The 23,614-nt window shown below is 31.8% G+C and overlaps 3 protein-coding genes across 4 annotated transcripts; 2 read left to right on the top strand and 1 right to left on the bottom strand.

The window, feature by feature from the left end:
• Positions 1-4,762: 4,762 nt before the first annotated feature.
• TIC20-II (chloroplast import component Tic20-II) lies at positions 4,763-5,683 on the top strand. Its single transcript, XM_021427194.2, has one exon. The coding sequence runs from the start codon at positions 4,872-4,874 to the stop codon at positions 5,481-5,483; it is 612 nt and encodes a 203-aa protein (XP_021282869.1). The 5' UTR covers positions 4,763-4,871; the 3' UTR covers positions 5,484-5,683.
• A 1,069-nt stretch (positions 5,684-6,752) lies between these two features.
• Positions 6,753-13,934, bottom strand: LOC110415397 (U1 snRNP-associated protein usp106-like). Of its 2 annotated transcripts, XM_021427040.2 has the most exons (14): positions 13,602-13,934; positions 12,740-12,792; positions 12,181-12,349; positions 12,017-12,080; positions 10,879-10,958; positions 10,561-10,714; positions 10,128-10,189; positions 9,886-9,948; positions 9,100-9,158; positions 8,700-8,781; positions 7,602-7,648; positions 7,252-7,497; positions 6,929-6,991; positions 6,753-6,854 (listed from the first exon to the last, which is right to left on the bottom strand). In XM_021427040.2, exons 1-13 carry the CDS (start codon positions 13,746-13,748, stop codon positions 6,976-6,978), a joined length of 1,242 nt encoding a protein of 413 aa, XP_021282715.1. In that variant the 5' UTR covers positions 13,749-13,934; the 3' UTR covers positions 6,753-6,854; positions 6,929-6,975. The 2 variants fall into 2 exon arrangements, with proteins under 2 accessions (XP_021282715.1, XP_021282714.1); XM_021427039.2 differs by having other exon boundaries at positions 6,753-6,991; positions 13,602-13,920.
• A 1,614-nt stretch (positions 13,935-15,548) lies between these two features.
• LOC110415612 (ER membrane protein complex subunit-like protein) lies at positions 15,549-22,885 on the top strand. Its single transcript, XM_021427315.2, has 8 exons — positions 15,549-15,984; positions 17,581-17,643; positions 17,730-17,825; positions 18,538-18,585; positions 20,484-20,555; positions 21,710-21,768; positions 22,058-22,148; positions 22,236-22,885. The coding sequence occupies exons 1-8, from the start codon at positions 15,670-15,672 to the stop codon at positions 22,392-22,394; spliced, it is 903 nt and encodes a 300-aa protein (XP_021282990.1). The 5' UTR covers positions 15,549-15,669; the 3' UTR covers positions 22,395-22,885.
• The last annotated feature ends 729 nt before the right edge of the window (positions 22,886-23,614 follow it).

Below are 23,614 nucleotides of genomic sequence, written 5' to 3'. Positions count from 1 at the left end.
ACTGTTATGAAAGAAAATGAGGATTCTGAACTTATATATATTAAAGAATATAGAAATAGAAATAATTGGCTGATGTGAAAAGACATAATAAAGGTAAAATTGAATTCACTTACAAAAATGAAGTTTTTTCACTTGTAGTCCATACACTAAATGGTGTAAAACCAATCAGATATAAATGGGTATTTATGTAAAAATAAAAAAAATGAGATTATAAAATATAAAGCATGGCTTGTCATACAAGATTTTACCCAAAGATCTGATAATTATAATTGTAATTTTATATTAACTAGTCTAACAATATATGAGAAGATTGAAATATGTTTAATGAATGTAGCTACAGCCTATTTATATGGCTTATTTGATACCGATATTTATATTAAAATCACTGAAGGATTTAAATTACTTGAAATACATACACAATTCCCAAAAAAATTTATTCAATTAAATTAAATTAATATGTATATAGATTAAAGCAATCCAGATGCATGTGATATAATTGCCTTAATGAATATTTGTTAAAAGAATGTTATAAAAATGATCCTAGATACTCATGTGTTTTTATAAAGAGATTTGAATATGAATTTGTCATAATTGTTGATAATTTGAGTATTATTGAAACTTCTAAATAGTTATCGAAAGTCGTGGATTATTTAAAGAAAAAATTTGAGATGAAAGATTTTGCAAAAATAAAGTTTTGCTTAGATCTTCAGATTGAGCACTTAATAAATGAAATTTTTTTCCAACAATCAAATTATATAGCAAAAGTGCTAAAATGATTTTATATGAAGCAAACACATCCATTGAGTTCACCAATGGTTGTAGGGTCATTAAAAGTGAAAAATACCCTTTTTGATCTTGTTATGATGATGAAGAACTTCTTAATCTTGAAGTACCATATCTTCTTACAATCGAAGCACTAGCAATACACAACTTGATATATCATTTGCTATAAATATTATCAAAATATAGTTCTTCTCCAACTCAAAGATATTGCAATGGAATTAAACATATATTTCAATTTCTCCAAGAAACAATAGACATGGGTTTACATTACTTAAATGTATCAAAATTAAATTTAATTGATTATGCAGATATAGAATATTTATTTAATCTATACAAAGCTTGATCCTAATCAATTTACTGTTAGGAATTTAAGAATATGGTGCCCTGAAAAACAAGTATATTCTCATGTTTAATTTCATTTAATTTATTTGTAATGAAAGTACATTTTGATAATAAAACAAAGAATTCATTTTAAGTAAGCATTCTTTATCTAATTATTATGGTACCAAGATTCTATTGAGATATTAAAATATATTTATATGAAGAGTCATACATAGAAGACATGTATGTTAATTAAATCTAAAAATTATTCACAATCATATAATAAAACTGGTCATTTATTGTGTTAAGACCGTAGTATTCAAATTACTTTCAATCAAATGAATGTGATTCACTTCAAGGTAATGATAACTCTCAAATCACTAGAATGGTTGACTTCAAGTAAAGACACTATAACATGAATTAGAATCATGTGAGAATCAAATTTAAGTTTAACAGTTACTTAAATCTTAATCTCACACTTATGTATTTACTTATGGTAAAACTGAAATATTGATAGATAGTGGACTTGTATTTTATCTCCTTATAATCTGTGATATACCATGTGCATGATCATCATAAAAGGTTGATTTAGACTTCGTATGTTGAGAGTATAATTGACGTGAACATCCGGGAACATATATTTAAATGGTGGAGTTCATAGCATTAATATCACTTCTAATAATTTCACAAAAAATTACTGATTAATCTAGTCCTAGTGGATTGATGAATTAACTACTCATCAATTATTGATACTTAAAAGATTAATTAGATCTAGAGTGTTAGATCATTAATTGGATCAAATCTAAAACTAAGGGACAAAATTGATATAAAAAGTAAAATGGTAATTTCATTTTTTGTCATTGGATGGTTAAGAAGGTTCACAATATAAGATTTGCAATTGGACAACCAATATTGAATATCAAGTATTGAATCATTTCTTGTAATTATAGTTAATCCGAAAGTGCAACTATGAATATATGGTAGAGTGATTTCATGGTTAATAAACTTGAATTATATTAATAAGATTAAGAATAATTCTAAGTTTATTGGAGCTTGGAATATCTATGTTCAAATAGATTCTCCACTTAGCTTTGTAGAATTTAATTTATTTAAGTCGGAATGCATGTTTATTTAATTAATTAAATTTATATACAAAAATTGTAACTTTTACATGTTTGTCTTAATTTAAATAAAAAAACATGTTTTATCTTAATTTAGATAAAAAAACATGTTTCTCTTAATTTAAACAAGAAAAACATATTTTGTTGTAATGTAGACATGTAAACATATTTATATCAATCTAGACAAAACAAGATAACATGTTTTATCTTAATTAAAGGTAAAAGTTGTATTAAATTAAGATAATGCTAAGAGGATTCTTGGAAAATGAATCTGAACATTCATGTTGATAAAAGATGACTCAATTTTTGACTAGGACTTTTTTATTTATTATTAATTTTTTTAAATAAAGATGGATAATAATAAAATAAGAGTTATTATTTAACAAGGAGTTTTATTTTATCAAAAACTCTAAATGATAATTAAAGAATTAAATTATTTATTTTTCAATTTTAATTTTGATAATTATGGAGCATATTTTATGCATCTATAACTCAAAATGAATGGTCAATATTGATTCAAAGATATTTGATTTTGATTAAACTTTTGAGACAAGAGTTTTAATAAAAAGAAAAGATATTGGAAGAAAAGAGTAAACATATCTCTCTTGAGAAAGCCTATGCTGCCACTTCTCTCCTCTTCCTCCTAACTTTGCTGTATTCCTCTTTTTCATTCTTGGTCAATTACTTGAAAGAAAAATAACTATTAATTTTTAGAAAGAAAAGAGAAACAAAATTGATTGCCATCTTATTTAGCATTCCACACCTTGTCCATTCAAAATTCAAGTTGAAAAGCATTCTTGAAGAAAAAAAGTAAGTTTGTTTGGTTGAAAAATTAACCGTTGATGTGGTGGTGAATTTACTACAATTTACTATATATCCAAAAATAAAAATCTTGAAATAAAAAGTATGTTTTATCATACTTTAATAAATTCTTATTTTTTAGGACGTGATTATGTTACTTGTAATATGAATGATGTGGTTTTACGTTTGTGTAATTGGGTTGTTTTCTTTTGTATAAAAGAAAATTTTTTTAAATCCATATTTTACACAAACACATCAATGCAATTAGATCCAAGTCAATCAGTTACTTATATACATGTGGAGGTATGACTACTTCATAGTGTTATTTAAAAAAAATTATATTTACTACTTCTTCTAACCTTGTAAAAATTTTAACAATTCATGAGACAAATCTTGAATATGTCTGGTTAAGATATATAACTCAATATATTCAATAAACGTGTGGTTCGTCAATCAAGAAAAAAATACGAACAACGTTATATGAAGATAATACTGCTTGCATAGCTTAATTAAAGGACAAAACATTAAACGCGATAGGACAAAACATATTTCGCCAAAGTTCTTCTTCGCTCATGATCTCCAAGAAAAATCTGATATTAGTGTTCAACAAATCTATTCAAATGACAATTTAACAAATTTATTCACCAAAACCCTTCATATTACAACATTTGAAAAATTGGTATAAAATATTATAATGCATCATTTTAAAGATCTCAATAATACAATAATCAAGAAACTAAAATACGCACTATACTCTTTCCCTTCATCAAAGTTTTTCCCATTAAGTTTTTCTTAATAAAGTTTTCAATGAGATAGTATTTTAAAAATGTATTCATGAAAATAATTATGTACTCATTTTCTTTCACTCAGTTTTTTTCCTATGAAGTTTTTTCCTAATAAGATTTTAACAATGCATATTCTTAATATCAATGGATATTTAAAGAGGTATTTTATGAATATTTTTGTAACTATCCATTTATGTTATGTATATTTAGATTTGGATGTATATTAGATGAAATTAAGATTAGAATTTAATTCATCCATCTAATCTCTTGGTATTATCTTTATTTTGAAAATTCTATTTAAATAAGAGGTAGTTAGTCTATAAATAGATTCATCACTTCATTTGTAAATACATACTTGAATAAAATATCTTTACTCCCTTTAAATATCTTTTTTTCCCTCTAAATACTTTTTGTATAATTGTTCTTTCAAGTTATATTTCATAACAAAATTAAATAAATATAATCAATAAAATTTTGTTAAAATAAAAATTTGAATACAATAAATAAAATTAAAATAATTCTCACAATATTTAAACCTAACACATGAGTTTTCTATCACATATTAATAATTTATTATACAAAATGTAGGATCATAAATGTTACTTCCTCATTTTATTTTCTTTATCAATACGATTTTCTAAATGTTCTAAAATTATTTTTTTCATTTTTCTAAACATTTACTACTTTTCTTTTCATATTCTAAAACATGTCATATTTTTTATTTTTATTAAAAATAAAAAATTATGTTATAAAAAATATTTTTTATATAAAAAATTACAAAACGAACTTAATTTTATCTAATTTTCATCACTTGAACTAAATATGAATAATTATTTTTAATCTGAAATATATATTAAAATATTTTTTAATGTCTTAAAAATTAAAATGAAGTGAAAGAACGAAAATAGGACAGAAAGAGAACTTAAAAAAACGAAGACAAAAACAAATCTAAACGATGCGTTTTTCCTCTGAACAGCCCTAAAATTCGCAGTTAGCACTGAACTGAGAAAATTGAAATCTGAAAGTCCATTTTCTTTCTCCTCTCAAAAAGAAAAGGAAAATGGCGTCTCTCTGTTACTCTCTCCACTTAACCCCAAAACTTTCCCCTTTAAACCCAAAACCCTTCCCCAATCTAACCTTCCTGAACCAATCAAAATCCAAGGTCCGACTTGCACGAAGACCCACCATCACCCGCATGTCACTGAACCCAACTCCGGCCACAGATCGCCTAATCTCCACCGCCGCCTACACTCTCCCGTTCTTCAACTCCCTCCAATACGGTCGCTATCTCTTTATCCAGTACCCTCGATTGGGTACCCTTTTCGACCCTCTTGTACCCCTCTTAAGCCTGTACAAATCCGTCCCTTATGCCAGCTTCGTCGCCTTCTTCGCTTTGTATCTGGGGGTGGTTCGAAACCCGAGTTTCAGCCATTACGTGAGGTTCAATTCGATGCAGGCGGTGACACTGGATGTGCTGCTGGTGGTGCCGTTGTTGCTGACAAGGATACTGAATCCGGGTCGTGCCGGGTGGGGATACCGGGTGATGGCGTGGGGGCATACTGGGGTTTTCGTGTTTAGTTGTTTGTGTTTTGTTTATGGAGTGGTTTGGAGTATCCTGGGTCGGACTCCCTACTTGCCCTTCGTTGCCGATGCTGCCGGTAGACAAGTTTAGGCTTGTTTGTACGGCATAATTCTGTTCTCACCACAAATTTGTTTTTGTTAATTTTTTTTTTATGGAACGCATTTCAGCTTAAATGCAATGGCTGAAATTAGAGGTTTATTTATATGTAGGCGAATTTTGTCTCTGTAAAATCTCTACTTTGCTTTTTGGGGGACATGCATTCTAGTCTAATAGTTTGATTGTATGCTCAACATTGTAGCAGAGAATTTGATTAGCAGGATGTTTTTGCCACTTTGCTTTTTGTTATTTACTTTTAATTTTTTTTTAAAAAAAAAGTTGCTATAAAATGAAATCAAAGTTTAAAACAATATTATAAACTTGTAATTGTTTATAAAATTGATAAATAATTATAATGTAACCTCTATTGTAACATAATTTATCTATCCCGCTTCTATGGCTTCCTGAGTTGGCTACGGCCTAATCTCAATCATGTAAAAGGTTTGACTTTTCCTTTTATTGCAAAAAACCCTTGAATTATAGCCTTAATGGGTTGGGTGACAGTTCCAATTTACGAATAAATGTAACCTCCAAAAGGAAAGAAAAAGATGCACTAAATTTAATAATTGCTACTTAAAACCCATGGGTACTGTGGCCCAATTGCCCAATGGGCGGCCGAATTTTGGCATTCATAGCCTCGCATTTCCCTGGCAAAACGAACCTTAAAATGACTTAGGTTTCATTTTAATTGAGACATATGGTCAATATCATGAGGAACAAAATAAAGAGATATCGTCTTTACCCAAATAAAAATGGATGTTTTCTTCGGAGTTTGGACCCCACCATTCACACCTATTCCGAGTTTCAAACTCCTCCTCGTAAATTTTAATTTTTTTAAAAAAAAAATTAACTTTTTTATAATTTAAATTACATTTTCCTTACCTCCATAGTATGTTGGAAAAAGTATTAAGTTCTTATCTCAGAAAGACTGCCCTGCCCTGCCCTGCCCTGGCAACAGTAAATTAAATGTCCATAATCTGAGTGTCACCCCTGAAGAGTTTTTTCCACACAAATTCCCTGAATGACCACCTGACTCTATCCTGATGCATAACACATTAACCACCGTTCGGCCTTTCACGGCTCCAAGTTGAGTCCATAAGTCCAACCAAACACAATTTCTCTTCTTTGACTTTCTTTTACAGGTTTACTAAAGCATGCAATTACAGACAAACCAATTAATTCTACTTCAAAAATCTATCGTCATAAGAGAACATGTGGGCATAAAGAGCGGTTTGGAAAAGCTCTTTCGAAAATTCACAGCAGTAATCAGTAAAAGTAATTTTTTTAACATAAAAGTGACACATACCTCTTAAAAATTTTAGTCAAGAAACGAAGCAGTTGATACATCCAGCTAAAAAGAAGAAACTGCCAAACTCCGCAAAAAGCATCAGTACAAGCACACAATTAAAAATTAATCCCTACATGATTTCACCACTGACCTAAACAACACTGATTTCATATCCATCCACTTGATAGCAACAACCATCTAGTGTCGATCACGCCTGACAAAAGAGAAAGAAAGTTTAAAGAATAATCGATATCTCATCACAATATCCTAAAAAGAGAAAGAATTAAAGAATAATCAACATAACTCTCAGAATGTTTTCTATATCATTATCTATAGCAGGAATAAGGCCAAGCCCCCTGTTGACTATCCTTTGTAAATTTACTTAAGAATATCAAATCATCATTTTAAAATCTGAATTCATGCATAAATTGGCAGGAAAACAAGCTTTATGAGACCTATACAACAACCAACTACCTGTGGCGATCATAATCCCTAGAACGTTCCTTAGACCGAGAACGTGACCTGCGACGACTTCTTGAATCATAACTGCGTGAGCGCTCATAATCTCTCTCACGATCCCGATCATATCCACGATCTCGATCATAATACCTGTCCCGGTCCCTGCTCCTACGATCATAGTCCCTCCCTCGGTCACGGCTATCTCCTCGGTCGTGATCCCGACTGGATTCTCTGTCATGATCCCTACTTCGTTCCTTTGATCTATTTGATCAGTAACACAGAAATATTAGAGGAGAATGAAAGAAAACTGAACCATCTCTCCCGGCCCCTTTTCCAAATAAGATAAAAAAAATGGTACAAATTACCTTCTGTCATCATACCGATCAAGTTTGCGGCTCTTGTTTCTTTCTTCCTGTCAAAAATAATTACCAAGAAACTGCTACTGAAAACATTCTTCAAATAACAGAAAATGCCACCTAATTTTTTATGTAATTGCCACAAGGACTATAAGGGAAATTTTCTGATGGTAGGCATAAATCAGTAAGCCTTAAACCATTACAATGAAAAATAGCAACGTAAAAGCAGATACAACCTCCAAATACCTCATATAATAACTTAAGTAACAAAACTGAAAGCACCATGCACAGTCTCAAAACATCTGCATCTTCTCAGCAGTAAAATGGAACAAACTACAAAAACTAGTTTGGAAACCAGCACTAAATTTGATCATATGGGACCAGAGTGCAAAATACATCGTGCCTGCAGTTCTGAATTATTTTGCAAGTTATATTTCACTTTCTATAGTCCCAGTCAACGGCATAAGTAAAGAGTTGTACATTAGGTCTGTAGAATACAAATTTCTTCTTCTTCTTCTTCCTCCACCCCCTCCTCCACTCTTTTTCGCTCCTATATTAATTCTTTCCTTACAGCAAGTGCATTGTGTGTTTTAATAATAAGTGAGTACCAGTGCATGTCAGATCTGACCAAATCCCAAGTTCAATATGCTAAGGTACATCAATGAAAAGATACTCTGTTTGTCAGAGTCCAGTATCCAAATTACAACCAGAAAGATTAGAAAATGGGAGGGTATTATTCATCTCCGAGGTTAGAAAAACTCACAGAGGGCACCCTAACTGAGAATCGGTATAGAAGAATGTGAAACATTATACCAGCACCTGAACCAACATATTCACAATACCAACTTAAGGATGTCTCAAAACAAGATGAAATAATAAATAGATCTATCCTACAAAGCACAGCAGCATCTGTTTGGTGTATTCATTCAATTCAATATCAAAAAGCATTCAAATGACATCTGATAACTAAAACACAACACTTAACACTGGGATCACAATAAGTTGCAAGTGAACTCTGTTAATTGAAGATCTTCATGGCAATCCCTATTTGTATTAATTTATATATATAAAAAAAGACAACATTAGTGAGTAAAATAATCATCTTACTTGAAGCTCTGCTAGTTTATCCCGGATTTGCATATAGCCTAAATGAAGTTTGCCTCCAAAATGATCTGCTAAACGTCGGTCACTGAAAGGAAGAAAGAAAATCAAAATACTTCACCTCAGAAGATAAAAATACATGAGACAAGCACTAAAATGCTTCCTAATAATTTATTATCTAGCAATAGCATGATCTACAAGCACATAAAACAGAAAAGACGCACATTATGTAGCTGCAAAAGTTATCCTCGTAAAACTGGGCCCAAAAGCCTGCTGGTGACAAGGAGGTATAATAGTCGGGTCAAAAGCTGAAGCACTTGAAACCCCAAACACTAATTTCTTTGAAGCCCTCAAAACAAGCTAAAATAACACGGTAATAGCTAGGAGAGACAGGATCAACATTTACCTGTCATAAACACTCAAAAATGCTCCACAAATGTCACAAACACGAAGCTTTTGATCAGTCTGTAACAGCCATTGTAATTCAATGGATTAAATAGGAAAAGTTAGAACAGATCAGCAGATGAAAACAACCAAAACCTAAATGCTCTGAAATTTGAATCATTGAATTCAATGGAATCATAGAGGGTAATCATCCACAAATCTCTCACGTCTTATCCACAAATTTTAGGACACATTAGTATGTTATGACTATTTTTATATAATTTACCCAAGAAGCTCATAAAACAAATTAGGGAGAACTAAGGCAGTAGCCTATGAAAGAAACAACCATCTTAAATGATTGTATGCTGATTTTTTTTTTCACAAACCAAAACAAAACCAAGCTCAACAACTCATGCAGATATACCCAACATACCTGTCTCAGAACAGAGACATCTCTGTATCCAAAAGTGAAGTCAAATAAATGTTTTAAGTTACTGAACAGGAGGAAGCAGCATGCTACTAAAACTCATGTCAAACTCTTAACTTTACTATTTCAACATTTTGATTTTTAAGGCTCTGATTCTAAGCTGTTTATAGCAATGCATTGAACTAATTTCAGTAAGTCTGAGCTTGCATATGCATCTTTACATTTATGTGCAGCAAATTATTATAGTCAGGATGGACAGGACCAAGTTTTACATTCCAAACTTCATCTCAACGTGTGTGCTGTGTGATTTGAAACAGCACCCTAATTCCAATTTACATTTTAAGTTGTATTTGGTTCAGATAGATAGGAAAATGGACTCACAATGCGGACATCAGCAGCTGTGTACTTCGAGGAATCCAGAACAGGCTCTTGTCTGGCAGGCAGCTGAACAGAAAGGGAGAAACCATTGTAGACAAAAAGGATATTTAGCCAAAGAATAAAAAGAGATAACCGGAAAGGCCTTTTTTTTTTTGCCAAAATAAGTTAAGCATGAAAATTGAAGTAACAAATATATGAAAAATTCAAGAAACAAAATAGTATGCCAAAAGTCAGAAATTGAAAACCTTCTTAAGTGCTTCAGCCTCTTCCAATGCTTTTTGTGCTTCATCCACCATTCCTTTCTCACCTAAACAATCAACAGAAAGCTTAGAGAACTACAATTAAGCAAAACTGGGTAAATAAGAAAATAAAATAAAGCAGCACAACAGTGTTTACTACAGTTACAAATTTGTAAAACTGAAAATAACAAGCATAAATCCTTTTCTCAAGGAATATGCTCAGAACTCAACTCATCAATAAAGAGCTAGTAGTTTCTATCAGAAGAAAAACGAAATAGAGGCAAAAACGCACAGAACATAAGCAAGAAATGGTCAAATTGTTAATTTCAAAAACAACTAACTTAAATATTGCCATTATCAATCCATAAACATACAAGCACAAACGATTTATGTTTTAAGTTGAGATATCATTAAGAAGTTTGATAAAAAAATACTTTACCAAGATCTTCTGCTTTCTTTAGCTTCTCATTTATCATCTCCTGAGTACGGGGATCAGGTGCAGGTACAGGTAGAGGTGCCAATGCTGGTGGATTTGGAAGGGGTTGAGGCAGCGATGCTCTATCTTTGTTGAATGCATCCAAAAGCAGCATGGACTATCACAAGCAAAAAAGGTCACAGGTGCAATGCAAGAGTCAAATTACAATCTTAGAATCAAGATCGGAACTACTACCACAGCACAAATCAAGAAATTTCATTCTATAGCATTATCATTTTCATTGGTTTTAATTCCTAAAACTCCCAAAAAACTATAATATACCTGCTTGTCTGCTCTTTTAGTTCTAAGTTCCTCTACTTCTTCCAGAGCTCGAATCTTAAGATCTGTCTTGCCTTCAAGATCTGCAAAACAAAAGCAACGATGTATGAGTGGAAAATTTATAAAATTCTTCCATTACAATCAGTAATTCCAGATAAACTGCAGACAATTGCAAGGAAATGAGCAATTAAGAATTTCAAGCAGACAAATGCTAATGATAGTTCACACTTCTTTTTCAGAATTAAAAACCCACACATGCATACACATACTTTCAATCTATTTTACTAGAAAATTGCAAATGTATAGACTAAACACATCAGTAACACTCAGTTTCAATCTGCTTAACCCTTTACCAAAAGAAAACTTTCGTAAATTATTACGACCTATAAATGTGCCTTTAAAACAAGGAGAAATAAAATATCTGTCTATTATTCATCCCTCTGCTATTTTACACACTACCATGTGATCTAGATGATTTACCAGATATCTAAGCTAAATAATAACCCTATATATAATAAAATAAAACAAAACTTTGAATCTTTTGCTGAATCCATCCATAAACATATGATTCTAAAGTACCCATCCAAATCTCCCTGTTTAGTAGCACCCTTAAACACTAACTTTCCACTTCATTCCATCTACAAGCTACTAAAAGCACCTTAAAGTTAAAACATAAGGCGGAGAATAAAGTCAAAGCACCAAAACAGTTCATCCTCTCCACATGAAAACCTACAAATCTGTAGAACCTATCAAAACATTCAACTAAAGCCTCAACAATCAATTGAATGGCACCTAAGACAAATTCTTTAGAAGAAGAAACCATGATTTCTTAACAACGAAACACTAAGTTGGCCTCCTATGGACTGTAAGAACATGAGCATGCAAGAAAAGAAACATATGTACATAAGAATAAAAATGAAATAAACTCTTAAACATAGTGTCAGAAACTGAGTAATTTCAACTGAATTTAAGTCATGAATGGTTAAGCAATAAGATCCTAATCATAATATATAAAAGTCTGATACTTGCTAAGGTCATTTTCAATCTGCAGAATATTAAAAGACTGAAAATAACAATTAATAACACCATGAAATATCTTCAAGAAAAAAATAATTCCTATGCCAGTTCAAATACACATTACCATGTTGATCAGCTTCTTTCAGTTTCTCCTTTATTTGCTTTGACAGCTCAAGTACTTCAGGTGTCTGCAATGTCAACAACAATAATTTTTCAGAATCCACCCAAAAAAAAAAAGTAATAACATCAGATAAAACTAAGAAGGTGCATTAAGGAATTTGGCCTCACCTGTGTAACCTCAGAAACTGATATAGCAATAGCAGCTTTGGCATCCTCATCTTCAAGACGCTTTAGAGCTCTGCCAATTTTCCTATCACACTCAACAATGAGTCTATCAATGGCATCTTCCAATTCTCTGTCATAGTTATCAACACCTTTTGCCTTGGCTTCTTCATATCTAGAAAGAGTTAAGCAACCAACTACACACATACAATCTACTAGACCTTATTGCTTTATGGCATAAGGATAGGCCATCTGCTAATGGTCTATTAGCATGCCACTCAGACTCTTCTTTCTTTTAACATACCCATGTTAGAAACATATCAAATACTTCAAAGTTCAAACTAGAGGCGGGTTGAAGATATGTTGGAAATAAAAGTCAAACATACCCACGTCCAACACTTGCAACCAAGTCTGAGCAATGATAGAGACCTCGCCATTAAAATTTATGACTAAAGCATACCTACTGATGTACTCCAGGGCTCAAGAGAGTACATGTCAGACATTACTAACAATGTTATGTCATTACACAATAACTGATTGATAACAGTAAGAGTTAAAAGGATACTCTTTCCTCAGCTGCAAAGAGTGGACCTTTGGGCATGGCCCCATATCCATTTTCTGAGACCAGATAAGAAACGAATTGAGATCAGCAATGTTAAGAACATAATAACTTCAGTCAGAAAAAAAAGAAAAACAACATCAAGAGCTCCATTCCAGCATGGTAATAAAGCTGAACATTAAACAGTCCAAACCTTGCTAATGACGGGCCACAATTGACCTACCATGTAACTGAATACAAATAGCATTTTTAGCAATAAATTATTTCAAAAATTTAGCGTCATAATCCTTTGTCCTTCCCTAGACGTCAATGGAAAGCTTTTAGTGAAGTTTTATTTGCTTCCTCCAAAGTTATTAAAAGCAAAAGAAAAATCATATTTGATTAAAAATGAAAAAGAAATGGTTAACATGCAGCACTATCATCCGATGAAAAAGTAAAATCATGCATTTTTCCTATATATAAAAATGTCAAACTTTTAATTAGCTTCAGCATTCAGACAGACCTTTTTACATTTTCGTTGCTAAGCAAAAAACTAGTAGAACAACCCAACAGATGCTAAACATAGAGCATAAACTAGTACTAGTACTTAAAAAATACAGAATTAAGCTTCCATGCATATCCTTCCAACATATTTTCACAGAAATCAAAAGACTTTCCAAACCTTCGCTTCCCTTACACCTATCACTCCACAAATCAAAGAAAAATCTCTCGCTAAACTATAATTTACAAACCTTTCATAATCCTTTTTAGAAAAACATAATGAAAAACACAGATTAGGGTTGATCAAAACAAAGTGAATCTTCACAACTACTAATTAATGAAGCGAAAAGAGACGAAGGAATCAATAGTTAATTTTTTTTCCAAGTACCGTTAATTGGAAGAGCTCGTGTGGGCAAAGACCGGACAAAAAGAGACGGCAAACATCGCGATCGTAGTATTTGCGATTTACTTCCCTTACGTCCCCATTTCGATTAGCTCCCATAAGCACATCGAGCTGTTTCCTCATTGCGTCCATTTTCTTCTCTTCTGGTTGATTTCCTCTCCTTCTCTTTCTCTCGGAAAGTGAAAGGGGAATATTTGAGCTAAAACACTCCCTTCTTTTTCTATTTTCTCTTCTCTCGCAGAACAGGTAAGAGAGACTTTTTCTAGGGTTTGTTGCTTTAGGTTCGAGTATTTTTGGGGCCTCTGATGGATTTTTCTTTATGTATATGCCCTTGGAGTTTCTTATATTTTAAAGTAAGGGATGAATACTTTTATGTTTTGTACTTTTGTCTTCTTGAATTGCACTTTGTTCTCTTAATTTGTTAAGACTTTTAATTTAGTCCGCAACCATCTTTGGTTTTATTTTGTATACAACAACAAGAACAAATTATAACCAACAGAATCTCGAGCAAAAAATAATAAAAGTATTGAAGATACCCTACATAGTTAAATTACCAGGCGAAAATGAACAGATTCAATACCATTGTATTCTCCATCAAATCTAAATTAAATAGTAGTCCTCCTAACTCCGGTGGCTTGGCCAACAATTCCGAACCTAGTTTTTAATCATTTTCATACTGTGACATATCACAATTAGTTTGATAGAGAGGAATTAGGGTTTTCAATAAGTTTGAATATTCGGTAATTTTGAGATATCTTATCCGAACTCTATTAATAAGTACAATATTTGAATTTCATAATTATTTGATTATTTTAAAAATTTTGTATCTAAATTCAAACTCTAATATTTTATTTATTATCAATTAATTTCTAAATCTATTTAAGTACATGATTGTGCAAACAAAAATCTATTAAGTATTCAATTACCTAAATTTGTTACAAATCTAAATATAGAGTACCTCTATCTTATATAAGTAGGTCGAATACTCGATTAAAGCGTATTCTTGTCCATGTTTAAAATTAACATGAATTAATCTATTAAACCTAAATCAAAATACTCTTCTCTTTGGCACTATAGCGGGCTTTAAAATTAGTTTGGTTTTTCTAAGTATGGAATTTGTCATATTTATTGTTAGCTTCCCCACGTATCGTAAAGCATTTCTATTTCCTGTCGAAAGTTGTTGGATTATTATTTTATTTCTCAATACGAGTTCCACAAAGTAAAATTGGAATTCCATTTGTTTTTCGTAAAGAGAATTTTGTATTTGCCTCTGCCTTTGGGGTGAATTACATGCTCTTTTATGGAAGCTGTCACATCTCATCTTAGCTTAAACTAATTTTTTTTTTTGTTCTTGCTAATTGCTTTAACAAAGGCTAGTGCAAGAAAAAAAATTCGTGCCTATATTTATACATATGCTCTATGTATTTGTAGGAATCCTATTGATATAATCCTATTTGAGATGCATACTTTTAGAAATTATTACGTTTTCAACAAAAAAATAATAATATTTATTAAGTAAAATAAAGTTTTAATTTATAAATCTAGAGCATATCTCATATCTTGTCAATATAAAATCTAAGACACTTTTTTTTAACCAATTATATAATATGTTTGTTACATTAACTTTTTATCTATATATATATAAAAAAAACTTATCTCAATTTTAATATATATCGATTTTAATATTCTTTTATGAGGTATCATGTCAATAAAAAATTAGATAAACTTTAATATTAATTATTATAGATACATAAGGCATATCTAGTGTTTAATACTTATTTCACAATTAAAGCATAGTTTTTTTCTAAATACTATATTATTTGTTAATTAAATCTCTTAATTAAACCGGTTGAACCGAAAAGTGATCCGGTTCAATATCGGATCCAGTAGTCAAAATGTTGGTTCTAGGCCAACGCCAGACGGAGGTTACTTCGCCTACAGTCTACTCGTATCTTAACCGAGCCAAAAATACACAAAAGTTTCCTCCAACGATTAATTTCTAATTAAAACGCAAAAACTCTCTCAGAGGAAACGCAGGAAGCAGACGGCAACGATGAAGACGACCGAAGTCATAGTAGCTTTCATCCTCACACTCTCTCTCATGTCCTTTCCTTCACTGGGATTCCAATCCGATGAGCTCCTCGTTGACGACGAAGAGTTCGGACTCGAGGGGGCTCCCCAGCCTCGGTCCCCTGAACCCATCCCCACCCGATCCCAACCCGTCACAACCCCGACCCGGAAGAGGCATTCGGATCTCGACTCTGATTCTAAGATCCAGTTCTCTCTTGACCACGCTTTCGGTGACTCCGATTTCTCTCCCGCTGGCACTTTCTCCGCCCGCCTCAAAACTTGGAGCCATGGTGGCCAGGTTTACTTGCTTTTCCCTTTTTCTATTTAATGCAAAATTTGACTTTTCATTGTCTTAATGCATTGTTTTATTTGCAAATCTCAACTCCATGAGAATTATGCTCAAAAGTTTCATTCAAATCCTGATTAATTTATATCTGAATTGCATGCCTTAAAAATGCGAATTTGATCATTTCAGTTTTATGGACATCTATCAATGCATCATACTTGGGCTTTGCTTGGGTTTTTCTTTTGCTTCCTGTAAGGGTGCTAGAATTAAAAGCAAATGGTTTAAAGCCAAATCATAATTGATTAAAAATTTTAAAAAAAAAGAGTAAAATGTGAATTCTAACATAATTTCCTATATCAAAGTAAAATCATGCATTTTGTTTTTTTAAATAATTTACAATATTAATTTTAGTTAGTCAAAAATATTATTTAACTTTTATATCCAAATATGCTTTTTTGCCTTTTGCTTTGAGAACCAAAAAGTAACAAGCAAACAGAAGCTTAGTTTTTAAAGGAATAAGAAAATTGAGTCAGCTTGTGGGGTGGATGCTGCTACCATAGGAACGCAGCTACGTCTTGTGGGAAGAAATTGTAATGTCAACCTAACTATGTTAAAAGGGATAAACTCCAAATTTTTCACTATGCTATGTTCAATATTAAATTTTGTTATTGCACTTCATTCAAGTTGAATTTTGATGTTTTACTTTTATATTGACTCAAATTTGGACAAAAAATAATGCAATAGTGCATGTGAGGTTGTGTAACTGTTATCTCAGATTGTTTTATGAGATGGAGGTAACAAGATAGAAAAAAATTACATCGTACTAAAAAATACTTAAGAAAATAATGTGGCAACAATTGCCATGTCTATATTACGTCCAATGTGAAATTTCATGTCATAATTTCTATTTCTTCAAACTAATTTAAATTGCATAAATAGAATATTCCATGGAACATTCCTTCACTGTTAATTTTTGCCTAAAATCAACCAAATAAAACTATGCCAACAAAATTTAATGTAATTGGAGTATGATGATAATATTTAACATTGAAACATTGTATAGTGGGAAGTTTGGTATTAATCCATGTTAAAAAGAAAGGGCTATGAGTTTTTGAAATGTAGGGGCCAATGGACTGAACTGGTACTTTGTTTCTTACTATATCTTAAAAGTGGGGATTGGACTGATGTTGGAAAGGTCATTAGTATTACAGAGGATTTTACTGAAGCCTAAGGTCTTTATTTTCCAATTTCTTGCTAGCAGCTTGGCTATGTAACACCTACTACTCCAAAATCCATTTGACAAAAGTCTTTAAGTAAATTGTGAGATCAGTATAGCTAATAAGAGGGTTAGGTAAGTGGTGGCATCTATTATTGGCAATACCAAGTAAATTTATAATCTTTTTTGTAGAATAATTAGTTCTTTTCTCCTTTCTCCCTCCATTTCTCAGCAACCAAATGAAGTTCCTATGATCTTTGACCTAATATTTGGAATGACTTAAGTTCCTATAATCCTGAACTGACTTTCTTTTGCACATGTTGTCATTTTCTTTTATTGTTGGGAAAAGCTCTAGTAGAATTTTGAATTGACTTGTTTCTTCTTTGTAACAGACACTTACAAAGCTACGATTTTCAAGGAACAGCTTCACTGATGGGGAGAAGGAAAAGTTCAAAGTAATTATCAGTTTCTAATTTACTTGCTTTGTTTCTCTGTGAGTGACCATTTTGACAATCCTTTGAGTTTTAATCCTTTCTTGCAGAATCTGCTTGAAAGTGATGACTTCTATAGGATAAGACTTCCATCTAATGTTTTAAGTCCGCCTGGGAGGGATTTTATATTTTCATCAGTGAAAGCAGTAAGTGCCGCTGTTTGCTTCAGCTTGTTTGTTGAAATATCTAATATTAGTGGTTTATACTTTTGGTATTGGAATTTTTGGTCCCTTTTCTTTCTGTAGTTAAGGTCATTTGAAGAAACTTGAAAGGCTTAACTGCTCTGCCTACATTATTTAGTTCTTTTAGTTTATACAGCCAGGGTTTGACTTCTTCTTTTAAGGTGAAATCTGTAATACTAAAAGTTTGTGCAATTTATGTATTTTGAAGGAAAACGTTTTAAATCCAACGATCTTTTTCAAATGCCTCTGTACTGAACTATTAAATCAGAATAAACTCATTGCCTTGAGCTATTGATGATATGTGTTTTTTTTTTTCCTATTTTTCTTCTGACTGTTTTCATAAAAGCATTTCTTCTTATTCCTTTAGATATTACTTTTTAAAGAAACTCAATAATTTGTAATGTAAAGCAATGCTGATAAAAAATTAAAATTGGAATTTTGTTTTTAATTTGGAGCTTAATCATCATGTGGTCATACTAAGGAGGAAAATGAAGAATTGACAAATAAGAATGTGGTTTGTATTATGGAGCTTTAGTTTCAATTGGAAATAAAGAGAGGGGAAAATAGACATGGCACTTTTGTTGTATTCAATTAGACACCGAGCTACTCTGATGTCTATTATTTATTCCTTTCTTTCTTTTGTATGGTTCTTACTGTTCTTTTTGTTTGTCTGCAGAGATGTCTTCCGAGGGAGGGTTTGGATGAGCATTTTGTAATACACATGGTAATTTTCAACATCAGTGGCAGAAATTGATTATCTCTCGATGTTCTCAATTATTCTCTTCTGTTCTCTCTTCTCTCTCTCCTTTGTATGTGTGCCTGAATATTCCTTTTATGTGATGGTGACTATACTTTATTGGGGGATTAAATTAACAGTTAATAAGAATGCAGTAGTTCTGATGAATCTTTTGCTGGGGGTTCAAGGAGTAACCAAACAAAAAAGAAAAACTTCTGCAGTTCTTTTAAAGCCACTTGTAGATGAAGTCTCTGTAAACTTGTGCTCTGTTGTTTCCAAAAATTACTTCATTAATAGAGCCCTAATGGTTCTAGATTTTCACGTGCCCTTGTGAAATTTCTTGTCATTGAATTAGGATGCTGATCAGCATAGGTCTTATTCATATCTTGGTGACACGATTACTGAATCTTAGCGACTGCATTTGCAAATGGAAGATTAATCAAACATGAATTAACCTATGATATAAGTTCTCTCTGTTTCTGAAATCTGCTCTTGTTCTCTTTTTTGAACCTCAAACAGTGCTGATATATATATGCATGATACTAACCAAATGGAAGGCAAATATCTGGATTTAGCTTCTCAGAATTGTCCATATTTGATAGTGGGTCAAGTGCCATTTGAAATATAGGTGCTCAACTGTGATTAAGAATACAGAACTCCAAACAATTTTATTTGGTTTCAGCCCTTCTCTTTCAACTTTTGACTGTTATCTTGGAATTGGATGCTAAAATTGGCAAAAAGGCAAAACAGATGGATAGTCTGTTAATGGAGCTAGTTATCATGAATGCTATGCTGTGCAATTTTGGTTAAACTGTCATTAGATGATAGATGATGTTCTCATTAGAATTTTAATCTCTTCAGCATGTGCTTACTTGTTCCTACTTCTTGATATTACCCATGCCCCAAGCATTTAAAAGTTTGATTTTTTCTGTCTTTTTGCCTTCAGTTACTTTTTCCTTTTGCAATGTCTTCCAAGCAACAAGGATTTTTTTTTTTTTTGAATAAGCAACTGCATTTGGGTAAGAATGATTCCATTGTTTTTGTAGCTATATGATCAAATCATAAACCAAGCAGACTTTAGCATTATTTACCTGTATCATTATATAGCATTTTAGAGTGCAGGATGGCATTGCATTTGGTCTGTTGAGGATATCAGGTTATTAATAGGCTTTCCTGTTGTATGACTTGTTGGAAACAGATAGAATGGCCCTTTTATTCTAGGTTTTGATGTGTTAATTTGTGCAGTCCATCTGACACTTTGTTTTGCCTTTATAATGACTTGTTGTGACGGCATTTGTTGAAATATAAGTTTGGTTTGTGTGTGAACCACTCTGAAATTTATGCTGCTTAGATGTGCATATTTTGCATACTTGTTTGCACCATATTTACTTTCTCTGCATGTAGTAGTAGTTGATAATATAAGAGCAAACAAGATTTACGGGAAGGATAAAGTAAATTTTAGAAGGAAGACATTTCAAAGATAAGAATTTCCATCTGGACTCTTTGTTATCTTTGCTTTATTTGGTTTATGGCTTTTGCTGCTTATACAGGCATATGATATATCCTTGTTTGCACCATATTTACTCTGTATGTGGTAGCAGTTGATAATATAAGAGCAAAACAAAATTAACAGGCAGCATAAAGTCAATTTTAGAAGGAAGACATATCAAATACAAGAAGTGCCATTCTGACTCTTTGTTAACCATGCTTTGTTTGGTTTTATGGCTGTACGTATGCACATTTCTGTACCATATTTTATACTTGGAACATTTGGAGATATCTAAAGATGTCAAATTGCTAGTTCATATAATATCTTTCCTGATTGATGTGGACCTGACTGCACGAGCATTGTTAATCTTTTCCCTTTTTATTACTCTTGTTTACAGGAGGGTATAAATGTTTTGGCAGTCAATTATGGATCTCCTGGGTCATGCCCATATCCTCGGAACTTGAAACTTGTAAGTCAGGATTGAGCTCTTAGTCTGGTATTTCATCCCTGTTAATTGAGCACAGTACAGAAACCTCTTCCTCCCCTGTAAATGTTTGGCTGTTGTTGCTTTTATACTGTATGCTTCTATCAACTTTGAGCCTGATTCTTAGTTGCTAGGGATAGCCACTAATTTCTCTCAATTAAGGGGAACCACAATTATGTCAACCACCATGAATTATGAAATAATTATGCTTAGTTTGCATAACCTGATGTTAGTTGCTCCGATAATTTTGCTTTTATCCTTGCAACATCCTTTAACCAACATCTGGCATGAATGAAAAGCAGGGAAAATTTTTCTATACTATGCTGCCCTTAAAAGTTATGGAACATTCGATTTTTGGTTTACATGCTAGCTTCATTTTGATGTCCCATGCAGATGAATGTGGAGTATCAATACTTATATAAAAGTAAGCCTATTCAGTAAATGATCAAAAGGATGATTGAACCTCAAAGGAAAGTGAAGTATTTCTAATTGCTAGGCCTCTAGAATCTAAATGAAAAAAGAGTGCATTTAGATACAAAAAGAAAAATTCACTTTTCTGAAGAAGAAAATCGATGGTTTTACTTTCATATGGAACAATGCTGTTTGAAAATTTGTTACATTTCAGCTTGTTGCTCTTTTTTTCTCAAATATGAATTAGCTTTATCCTTTTAGCAAATTTTGAGGAAGCTAAAGCAAATAGTTAAAAGGATGTAACAAATGCAACAACCAAATGGAGTCCAATTAACTAATATGAAGTTGATTTTACGAAGCCTGACCTGTATGTAGATGAACTTGTATGTCATCTTTTAGTTGCTATTTTCCATGAGCTTTGTTTCATCAAAATATTTCTAGTTTACCATAGGGGAGAGTTTTGCCTTCAGCACCTGTAAGCTGAACAAGTATTTAAAACTGCTACTTAACATAACTGTGACTTTAGCTTGTCTGTGAGTTTTAGCATTCAGCATATGTAGTTGTTTGAGTTTTTTAGACCTGCATCAACTTGTGTTAAATGTAAAGTTCAATTGTGAATGTATTGGAAATGGTTGAACCTTGAAGAAGATGAGAGGAGATTCTTTTCTTTGAAAAAAATTTTGTTTCATAATGATACCTTTATTTGCATTTTATAATCTTTATTTCAGCCTGCAAAGTGGTCCTTCAACTCACATACAGTTTTGAAGAACAGTGAGCAGGCACCAAGGTATGCTGCTTTTAAAGTTGTTCTTTCTAGCTTTTTTTAAACATGGGTATTATCTGTACAGGGAAAACAGAATAATTTGGTAGTATCTCTCTCAAATTGAGATCATTAAACTATGTTTCTTTAATATCAATTCTGTTGAGAAAAAGGATGCAGTACAAGCTTTTCTCTTCACTTTTGAATGTATGATATAGGTTCTATTTTGGAAAATCTCAACATCTTTTGTTTCATTTCTGGTTGATAATTGTAGCATATTTAGGTTGCATTGACTATGTCTCATTCTCTTTTATAGAGCTCCCATCTTTACCGAAGAAATTCTTGGTGGTGAGAATGGAGAAGGTGAAGTTGTGCTGCCGCCTGAAAGGTCTTTCTGGGCTAAATACGTGAGTAGTCAAACTGTATACGCTAATTCTTTTGTTAGCCTTTACCATAAATTTTCTTTAGTCTGATCATTGAAATATCCATATCAGTGGATGTATTTGATCCCTTTGGGACTCATCGTCATGAATGCCATAACACAAGCGATGAATTTGCCCGAGGAACAGGCTACTGGCCAAGTACCTGCTCAAGGGCAGCCATCAGGTGGAGCGGTGCAGCGTGGGCCTAGTTCTGCTGTTCGTAGAAGATGATGATAAGGTTGCTAATTTGTACCCATTTGGAAGTACACTGGAAATCCATTGGGGACAGAGTTGAGATTCATTTCGACTAGGGTTCCTCAATTGCATGAAGATTGTTATGGATGTTTTATACTGTCCATCCTGTAGTGGTAACTCAAGCCATGTAATGAGGAAGATCAGTAAAGGGAAAATTCCAGGAAATTCTCTGATTTTGCATGAATGACCATGCAATTTTACTTTTAGTGTTAGAAAAATTAATGGAGGACAAACAACTTAGTTGGTTTGCCTTTTGCTTTTTCCTCTGAAATCAGAAATATTTTATGTGATAATCCCATTGATCATTGAATCATGTCCTCTGTTTAAGTGATATGGCAAGATTTAGGAGTATTGATTTTCTTTCTTTTTACAATATTTCTTATATTGGTTTTACTTTAATTTTACTTTTTGCATGTAAGTAATTGTGCATTTATTTGAGACATTAATTTCATTTTACTTTTAGAGCCTGATCTCTGATTTGTCCACTATATTTATTATTTTGGTTTTCAATTTAGTTTTTTTTAACTAATTTATGAATTTATTTAATTTTTCAACTCGCTTTTTGAAGACCAATATTTCGAAGTGAGATATGTTATGCTGTTTTATGTTATTTAATAATCTACATTTTAAGTTTATTAATTGATTAAATTGTTCTGTTTTTCAAACTTTTCAATATTAATTATGTTTATCTTTGTCTTTAAAAGTTTTTAGTTAATTTGGTGAGTTATTAGTATATTTATCTTATTGTTGTTAAATAGAGATAAAATAGCCTTGTAATATTTTGGTTATTTACTTTATTTTGCACATAATATTTACTTGCCTCTCCATTTAAACATTCGAATTATAGTAAGATAAGGAGTGGAAATGAAATTTTCATATTATCAATAAAAAGAATAGATACATAACCTCTTAAAAATCTTTGAAAAGCATCATGTTCTGGAAAATTATTAATCGTAATTTGCAAAATTTTGATGTGTAATTCTTAGTTATAGATTGAATTTGCATATTTTTTTCTTAAATTGTGTATTTTTAAATATAAAATATAAATATTTAACATTGAATCAAATGCTCAAAAATTTTATTTTTGAGTGAGTAGTTCGGCAATCATAGCATAAATATTGAAGGAAAGGGGAGCAACTATATAATAATAAGATAAAATATTTTTATTTTTTAAATTTGGATAAAAATTATATAAA

Source organism: Theobroma umbraticum, unplaced genomic scaffold (genome assembly GCF_002168275.2).
Source record: "Theobroma umbraticum cultivar Fairchild unplaced genomic scaffold, ASM216827v3 scaffold_147.0, whole genome shotgun sequence".
Classification (NCBI taxonomy): Eukaryota; Viridiplantae; Streptophyta; class Magnoliopsida; order Malvales; family Malvaceae; genus Theobroma; species Theobroma umbraticum.
This window is presented reverse-complemented; position numbering and strand designations above follow the sequence as displayed.

Excerpts from the sequence above, each read along its gene's own strand:
- TIC20-II (XM_021427194.2), top strand. The coding sequence starts at position 4,872 with ATGGCGTCTCTCTGTTACTCTCTCCACTTAACCCCAAAACTTTCCCCT.
- LOC110415397 (XM_021427040.2), bottom strand. The coding sequence starts at position 13,748 with ATGGACGCAATGAGGAAACAGCTCGATGTGCTTATGGGAGCTAATCGA. Across the intron at positions 8,782-9,099 it reads TTTTTGAGTGTTTATGACAG|TGACCGACGTTTAGCAGATC; the intron begins GTAAATGTTGAT and ends TCTTCCTTTCAG. Across the intron at positions 7,649-8,699 it reads ATAAACTAGCAGAGCTTCAA|GAAGAAAGAAACAAGAGCCG; the intron begins GTAAGATGATTA and ends TATTTTTGACAG.
- LOC110415612 (XM_021427315.2), top strand. The coding sequence starts at position 15,670 with ATGAAGACGACCGAAGTCATAGTAGCTTTCATCCTCACACTCTCTCTC. Across the intron at positions 20,556-21,709 it reads ATCCTCGGAACTTGAAACTT|CCTGCAAAGTGGTCCTTCAA; the intron begins GTAAGTCAGGAT and ends TCTTTATTTCAG. Across the intron at positions 22,149-22,235 it reads GGTCTTTCTGGGCTAAATAC|TGGATGTATTTGATCCCTTT; the intron begins GTGAGTAGTCAA and ends TATCCATATCAG.